The 8,980-nt window shown below is 38.8% G+C and overlaps 2 protein-coding genes across 2 annotated transcripts in view; one reads left to right on the top strand and one right to left on the bottom strand.

Moving 5' to 3' along the window:
* Positions 1–916, top strand: part of LOC109715517 (dipeptidyl aminopeptidase BI) — a 6,206-nt gene extending 5,290 nt beyond the window's left edge. The window contains exon 10 of the mRNA XM_020240566.1: positions 343–916. Coding sequence (XP_020096155.1) covers positions 343–523 — 181 coding nt within the window. The 3' untranslated portion in view covers positions 524–916. The remainder of the gene's footprint in view (positions 1–342) is intronic.
* LOC109715433 lies at positions 3,351–7,279 on the bottom strand. The gene has a single exon (XM_020240413.1). The coding sequence runs from the start codon at positions 6,603–6,605 to the stop codon at positions 3,774–3,776; it is 2,832 nt and encodes a 943-aa protein (XP_020096002.1). The 5' UTR covers positions 6,606–7,279; the 3' UTR covers positions 3,351–3,773.

The following is an 8,980-nucleotide window of genomic DNA, read 5'->3' as shown; positions in this document are numbered from 1 at the left end:
CCCCCACCCCCCCCAAGCGCTTAGTTGCATTTATTTCATAATTTACTTACTGCTTTGTACCACTCAAAGTGTTCGTTTATCTCTCATATGTTTCTTCCCTAAAACAAGTGAAACTTAGTTGGAGATCAACCGAATATTCAATTCTTCCCTACAGCTACTAGAAGGGCAGGCTCTTTAGTACCTTGTAATATCTTAACATGCAGGAAAATAGTAGTGGATTTTCTTAACAGTAAATTACTAAATTTCAATGTGTATTAGGCAGTTTATATTGCTTTTGCCTGCGAAATTTTTGCTATCAAAATTGCAGAAGCTATAATTTGCACTTGCATATGAAATTGTTAGGTTTGGTGTATGGGAAGCAGCTAAATGGGTTGCGAGAGTACGTGAGCTAACCGTGTACGACCCAAAACGTCCGATAATACTCAACTTAACCACCGACATAGTGGAGGAGAGCAAGTATTTGCAGTCGAAAGAGCTAGCTCTGGAAACCGCTTTCCTGATCAAAATGGTCGAAGATTCATAAACTCCTATGAAATCTATGAAATTTTCTTATGGTCGACACTCGCAAAACGAAAAGAGACGACACAGACATGTATGACTATTCTCGTTCACTCGAGGCGCGGACTTCGGTTAGAGGATGAGGTGGCCGCTTCTTGGTCACGGATTGGTTAGAAGCTGTTTTAATGTGGCTCAATTATTGGTACATGAGCCAATCTAAGTTGCTATTTCACCTTACTCTTGTATGCTGAGTACCTGGAGATATTTTGAAGGGTTCTGAAGTGATAACATCTATTTCAGGCAACATCTCTAAGCAGTGGAAAGTGAAAGCAAAGCTCACAAGAACCTCTTTTTTGTATTATATCACATTCAAACCTATCTATCAAATAAGAATAAGAGAGACAAATTTCCTTTACTATATGTTGCTTCCTTTTCCTTTTTTACTACAAAATAAAATTGTTGCTTCTCCACTGCCCTATTTGGCTTGGCATCTAGGCTTTCAGAAATTAGGTATTTGGCAAATAGCAGGTTTGGAGCGTGCTTCTGCTTTAGCTTCAGTTACAAGCTGTTGAAAATATTTTAACGAAAAACTTTTACTAGTGCTTCATTTGCTCTTAAGTCAAATGGCGCTTATTTATTATTCTTTTACCTAATCCCATTTCAGAATCTGAGCTCAATGGTCGTTGGTATGATAAATATTTGCTTTAGAAGATCATCCAATGGAGAGATATTTTCTTTTTTCTTATCTTTTGAGTCTATATAGTTGGTGATATGTCAATGTTACAATGATGCAACTGCTGGGTGATCTTGGTACCTTACTTTTTCTCTAGCCAATGCTTCAAATGTTACGTTGCTGCTCCACTAAATTGTCAACAACCAGCAAATAAATGCTTACTTTTTTTTATATGGTCCCCAGAGTGGTATGAGTAGGAACAGCCAAAATGTCCCCCCTTTGTCAACAGAACACTGTAGTTGATTAGTATTACACCAAACATCAGAGGAATCCTCTTGGAAGAAAAGAAAGGAGAGAAAAAGACGGAGAGAAAGAATCATACTAGTTTACATTCTGAGTTTCTCATGCATGTGATAGACATGTTTCACAGAGGTTGAGAAGTCTAAAATTTGATTGAAGTTTGGAAAATTTGGTTGACTAATGAAAAGTGATATGACCAGTAATAATTCATTCACATCAGAATGAATGGTTTCATTGAAACCCTGTGTGTACATAAGAACTTTATAAAATAATACCTACGTATCTGATTTCTGAATCAGATGCTATCTTGCTGAAAAACTGTTGACACCTGTCCAATTCAAAGATAGGATCAGCAAATAGGGGTGGAAACAAGACGAGCTCAATTTATATTCGACTTGAAATTAATTTCAAGCTTAAAATTAATTTGAGCTGAGTTCGAGCGAACCTAATTTCGAATCGAGCAAGCTCGAACTCTAAACGAGCTGCTTGAAATTCTCAACACTGAATAAGCAATAGTTTAATTTGTACAGAGCATTATTTATAATTTGATACAAAAAATATATCTAATAGTTCAAAATACAAAATAATTATATAAAATACGGTATAATAATATGAAGAAAAATAATTTATGAGTTGAGTATCTAATCTTTTCAGTCTTACATGTCTTTTCTTCCGCCTTCAATTTTTATATTATTATTTTTCATCTATGCGGTTAAAAATTAAATAAATTATATAAAAAAATATTAGATTAAACTATCCAATTATATATAACTAAAATCAAAATTGTGTGTAAACAATTATTTTTTACTTTAAAGGTATTCTAGATATTTTTTCAAGCACACAACTAATAGTAAAATAGGTAACGGCGGATGCGTGATGTTACTTGGTAACTTAAAGGGCTTCAGGTTTGGCCGCATGGAGAGAGAGAGAGAGAGATTAGGAATTTACGACTATGTGAAAGAAAGAGAAGGAGAGTGTAAATTTAATAAAATTTCGCCTTTTTGTTGGCATATTGAGTTTATTTTTATAAGCTAACAATATTAGTCCAATTTTAACTAAACTTAAATTACTTACTCAGCCTATATATAGCTAAAAATATATATTTATATACTTATGTAGCGAGCCGAGAAATACTTATCTAGCCGGCTCGCTCGTTTGCCAGCACTATCAGCAAATATGGAAAAAGAGTGCAAGAAATTATGATGTCTCCCAAGGCCATGTTAAACTGTAGCTTGTTTGAACCTTTATTTGTAGAAAGATATTCATTATGATATATAAAGCGATATGATAATGCACCAAAATTCAAATTCCCAAAGTTTTGCCGATAATGATAGCTAAATCACAGATAAAAAAAAAACAAAAAACACCTAAATTGTGGAAGGGTATGGGAAATTAAAGCCAAAGAGATGAAAATAATCCAAATGACCTTAATAACAAGATACTAAAATTAGTCGACTCATACTAAAGCATAGCCTATTTTTAGGCTCCATTTAAGACTCTTTTCATTTCTTTTGACAGATATAAAATACACTAAACAGTTATCATCAGTTGACCACTTCACAGTCGAATACCAATTACCAACCAAAAGAAAAGAATGTGCAAACAACTATGGGATCTTTCAACATCGCCTCACGACAAATTGAACAAAATGCATTCAGAGTCAGCTTCCAACCTAACCGCATTTTGAACAACTATAGTAGAAAGTAACAATCAAAAGCCTACTTTTCTAGATTCAGCAGCCTAACTTGTATACAAAAAAGATTTGTCCTACTGATTAAGACAAAAGCAATCCAACAGGTAAACTGCACTGCCAACATGGTGTGTGAACTTCAAAGGCTTATGCGAGAACAAATTCGATTAAACTTTACAGGAAGGAAGATTGGAAGCTTTATGATAATAAGCATTAAATTTGAGCAATCTGATTAAACACAAATGCAAATTCAGGACAACATAAATGAGGAAAGGTAAAAATTGCTTCATCACCTTGCTATCCAAAATCATACAAGCTAGCGAGACTAGATCTTGCGCAAAGAGCTGCTTTACAAATATTCAGTAGAAAAAGAAGCTCCGCGAGTAACTCAGCTGGTACATATATCTTAAACAAACTCTACAGAGGCCAAGAATAAATAAATTCACCTGCCAAAGATCACAAGCCATCGTCCGTCCTTTTCACAAGCAGAAGAGACGAAGATGCAAAAGAAACAGGCAAAAGACACATAACTTCCACTCTGCTTCTTCCTTCTGCATCTCCCTCTGAAACCATCGCCACCATTAACAGCTAAAGGCAAAATTTTCCAATCTGCTACAATTCTGAAGACTCGGCAACTGAGGATAATCTTTCACTATCGAGAAAAGAAGGATCTAGAAACTTCGCAACAAAAGCCCACATTTTGTACACATCTTCAAAGTTTGTTAAAAACCCAAGTGAAGCGGTAACAACCTCCACTTTTATTGTAGCATTTTTACTATCGTGCCGATTTGTCGATGTAGGCTTACAGAAGGATGCATCGTTCAAATCGACCGCCCCATGCAATTGTTTCTGGTTATCCATGACCCTTATGTGACTAAGAAAGCCAATGCCTAGAGAAATACCATTTTTCTCAGCCATTTTTTGAACTACTTCTGGGTTAACTAACTTTCCGCCGCTATCCTTCACATTAAAAGCCACAGCTGCCCCCCTTTCATACTTAATCTTTGGGCCATAAATCTCAACAAGAGACACATCACTGTCATTTCCTAAATCAGGTAGACGAAGTTGAAGCAGGGAAGTCACTAACCAATTGATCAAATACCTCAGCCTTAATGTGGTTTTGTTAAGACCCATTGAGTTCACATGGTCGAGATGTCTACATAGTATTTCAGGCTCTCGTCTTTTCCATTCTACAGCACCATCATCATCCTCCATCATAGTATCATCATCATCATCATCATCATAATCATGGCTAGCCGCATGCCCAGAGGGTTCGCCAGCATCGGAATTATGATATTCCACACCAAATGATACCCTTCGGCCCATGCTTGAAGCCCCCTCATTGTCTTCCACACCAAAGAATCTACCCCCCGCAAATCTGTTATTATTTCCTTCTCTCCTGCCCAATAGACGGAATTCCCCTTCTGTTTCCCTTCTTATCGCACTTTCCTTCGCATCAGTTTGGCTTTCCACGCAAATTTCTGAAGCGGAACCATTCTCATTAATACTTCGAAGCCCGTTGGTCGAAGTGAACTTCACTGTACGAACACTTGTTGGTTCTTTAACTACAGGCTCTTCTTGAATCTCACTCTCTCTCCAAGAATTACTTGCATTCTCTTCTTCGGGTACTTCTTTAACACGGTCTAGCTCTTGCGAGACCGATAACACAGCCGCGTCGAAAGAGAGAACGCGTTCATCATAAATTGGGCTCTTTGATATCTTCCCTTTTGGCGATACCTTCTTATGATTTTTCCTTCCCGTAAACCATGAAGGCGGTAATGGAGATCCCAACAACTTACCTTTGTTCAGCTGGCCCGAATTGTCGGTCCCAAATAACGGGCTCTGACCCAAGTCAATCCAGAAAGAACTCTCGGACGACTCATCCTCGCTGAAAACTGGGCTCTTCATGACTTCTCCGAGAGAAATGCTCTCATTCTCTTCATATATGGTACTCGCGCCATCCCTATCAGAACTATTCTCGTGATCGATCTCGCTTTCAAATACGTCTTGCACTTGAGCAGATGTAAATGCACCTGAAAAGGCCGGCAGCTGGGATTCCTTGTGTGTGTTAGACCTCGAACTCTCTTCGTTTCCAACTATGTTATCATCCTCAAGCCCATCGATTACATCCAGCCCATCCATAGAATCACTTAAATACTGAGGAAACACCGGAACGATCCGGACCATGCCAGACCCAGTACTCCCATTCTGGCTCTGTAAACTCCCCATCACCGACTTCTTAATCAGAAGGCAGCCGAAACCAGTTGGGTCGGATCCGAACACTCTGTAGAACGAAGTGATTATAAAATCCGGCCGGAAAAGCGAGAGCCCTAGCGAGTCCATGTCCTTAGGGCCCAAAGATCCCGCATCGAGCAATACGTGCCAATTGTTCTGCTGGGCCAAAGCCATCCACTGATAAGAATACTTCGCCCCCGTCACTCTCGACTGAACGGGAAACACAAATAACCCGACGGCGGAATCCTTCTTTCTCCTCTTCTTGCTCGAGATCAGCTTCCTCAGTTCAGTCGAGCAGAGCTTGAGCGTCGGCCACTTGAACCACGCGCTATAGACCTTCGCCCCTTTCTCTTTCGCGCGCTGGGCCATCCAATTCACCGATTGGCTTTCGTGATCGAACATTGTCAAGAGCTTCTTGTTGGTATGAAAGGGGTAGTATTCGGCTAACAATTTGAATGCAGAGCCTCTGCTAACAGTAAATACTAAACCGTATTCGTTCTCGGGGATGTTCAAATAATCCATTATCCGAGCCTTGATATCGTGCTCGGCGGTGTCCTTCTCGGCACCGCCGTACAAAGCGTGGTTGCTCAAATTCGCGGTAATCTCCGAGAGGCTAAAGGCCGAGGACTCCCAGTTTTGGAACGTTTGAAGGTGGGAGAAGAGGCCGAAGCCGCAGTAATCGAGGCATACCTTGGAGCCGTCGTCGGCGAGATGGGAATACTCGCGGGACCGGAGGTTGTCGACCTCGGTGGAGGATTGGTACTTGGGGTACATGGTGAGGAACTTGGAGAAGGCCTCCTCGAGGACGGGGACGTTCTCCGGGGAGCGGAACACGCGCTCCGCGGCGAGGGCGGTGGCGCGGAGGAACTCCTTCTGGGCGTGGAGGCGCGCGAGCGACCGCGACCGCCCGATCGAGCCGGAGATCTCCTCGGCGCTGAGGTCGGCGTCCTGGGACTTGAACAAGGACCCGTCCTCGGAAGCTTCCTCTAGGGCTTCCCGGAGCTTCGACTCCTGGAGCTGGCGCAGGAACGACGGCGCCGGAGCCCGCCGCTTCCCGGCGGAGGCACCGCCGCCGCCGCCTCCGCCGCCGCCATCCTCCGGCGATCCTCCGCCGCCGCCGCCGCCGCTGCCGCTGCTGCGCCACCGGTTCTTCTTCTCCAGGATCAGGGCGGCGCAGTGGGATATGGGCTTCCATAGAGAAAGATGCATGAAGCCCTAGCCCTAGCCCTAGCAAAGGACCATCCGATTCAGATCAAAACCCTAGAAAATCCGGAGGAGGGCGAAGGGAAGGGCCTCGATTTCGAGATCAAATCAAAAATTGGGAGGAGGCGGAGGAGATGGGATTTGGATTTGAGGGGTTAAACCCTAGGGATTCAACGACATTCCCGAGCTTTTTTGACATGAAAGTAAGGGCTTTTACTTTTGGGTAGGAGAGGAGAGGCGACGAGAACCCAAAAAAAAAAAAAAAAAAAAAAAAAAAAAAAAAGGGAAAAAAAAAAGTGGATTCAAAATCTAAAATCAACTTCAGATCCTCAACAAAGAGAAACAAAGATGGCACCTTTAAGATGCTCAAATTAAAGAGAAAAAGAGCCCAAAATTTTTTTTTTTTTTAAAAAGAAGGATTTGAACACACTTTTTCTTCTCTCTCTCTCTCTCTCTCTCTTTTTTCTTTCCTTCCCCTCACCAAATCAAAATAAAACACCAAATCTAAACACAACCAAGATGCTAAAACAGTTTAAACACCAAAAAAAAAAAATGTAAAAAAACAAAAAACAAAAAACAAAGATCTTTCCCCTCCTCACAAACAAAACCCCAGATCCCCAAATCCCATCAAAATGAACAATTTCCACCTCCCCCCCTCTCTCCCTCTCTCTCTCTCTCTCTCTCTCTCNTGTGTGTGTGTTGTGGTTGGGTCTCTGCTGCTGCTGCTGCTGCTACCACCAACCTCTTCTGCAGAGAATTAAAAGCAGGGCCAGGCCATATTACCCATCAGATCCATTAACTCCAATTGGGGGGGTGGGTTTGGGGAGGGGTCAATCCATACAAGGATGCATTCATTATTTGCTCCTGCCCCTCTGCAGAGCTCTACTATTCCCACAACAAAGTCCCCACCTTTCTCACCTCTCAACTTTAACTCAACAGTCACAAAAAGTAAATATATAAAAATATATATATATATTTTATAAAATTAATAAAATAAACAAAAGCTATTTTGATCAATTTTTTCTCATGATTACTTTTAATACTATAACAAACCCTGGAGCATTGACTTCTTATGGAGAGAGACATTTCTTTGGGAAATTTCATGTAAGCACCCAACTTTCTGATAATTTCTGGTTTAGACTACATATTTATTTCTCCACTTTTGAGAAACTTTTTTTTTTTTTAGCACTCTAATGAAATGAAAGGCTGTTTGGTTTTTCCGTAAATTAGGAAAAATTAATTTCATAAACATTATTTTATATAAAATTTTTTAAAAAAATTAAAAAATTACTGTTTTAAAAATCAAACGGATAAAAATATATCATTTAAGCAAAAAAAATATTTTTCAAATTAACAACCAAACGCAGCAAATAGAGGCCCAAGGTGGCCATGACCCCCCTCAACTTTTCAATATTTGTTTAATGGTTATTCAAAGTTTTTTTTTGAGAAAACTTCAAAAACCCCCTCTGTGGTTTCACACTTTTTCATTTTAGTACCCTGTGGTTTAAAGTGTATCAAGTTAGTACCCTGTGGTTTCTTACTTTATCACTTTAATACCCTATGGTTTAAAGTGTATCAATTTAGTACCATGTGGTTTTGTACTTTATCACTTTAGTACCCTGTAGTTTCACACTTTATCACTTTAGTACCCTATAGTTTAAAAAACCACAGGGTACTAATTTGATACAAAATCAAAACCACAGAGTACTAAAGTGATAAAATGCAAAACCACAGGGTACTAACTTGATACACTTTAAACCACAGGGTACTAAAGTGATAAAGTGAGAAACCACAAGGTACTAACTTGATACATTTTAAACCACAGGGTACTAAAGTGAAAAAAATTAAAACCACAAGGGGGTTTTTTGAAGTTTTCCCTTTTTTTTTTTTGAAATATGGATAGTTTTGGCCCCCCTAACTTTTCAATATTTACTTAATATTATGGTACCAATATAACTCTCTCACTCTTTATCCTAATCGGTATACTCTTTTTATGGATGAAAATATATTAAAAGCTTCTTACTTATAGAGTATTATATAATATATTTTTCTACTCTAAAAATTTTATTTAATAATTTTTTAAAATTTTTATTTNAAAAGTATGAACTTTATGTTTTTTATTTGACTAAATCAATAATTGCACTAAATTTTATAGCTATGTTAATTTTATTTACTAAAAAACTAAGAAATTACTGTTAGATTTAGTAAAATTTCTAAGTTATTTTAATGTAATAATATAAAAAAAATAGTTAGAAGTTAAACATATGAAAATAAAAAACATAAAGTTCATGCTTTTACATTATTTATTTAATTAATAATTTTTTAATAAAAAATTTTTAATTAGAAAAAATTTTGTTTATTATTTATTACTAAAGTTTCTA

The sequence above is a fragment of the Ananas comosus genome, linkage group 9, assembly GCF_001540865.1.
Source record: "Ananas comosus cultivar F153 linkage group 9, ASM154086v1, whole genome shotgun sequence".
Taxonomy (NCBI): Eukaryota; Viridiplantae; Streptophyta; class Magnoliopsida; order Poales; family Bromeliaceae; genus Ananas; species Ananas comosus.
Note: the sequence above shows the minus strand (reverse complement) of the source record. Positions and strands in the feature narration are given on the sequence as shown.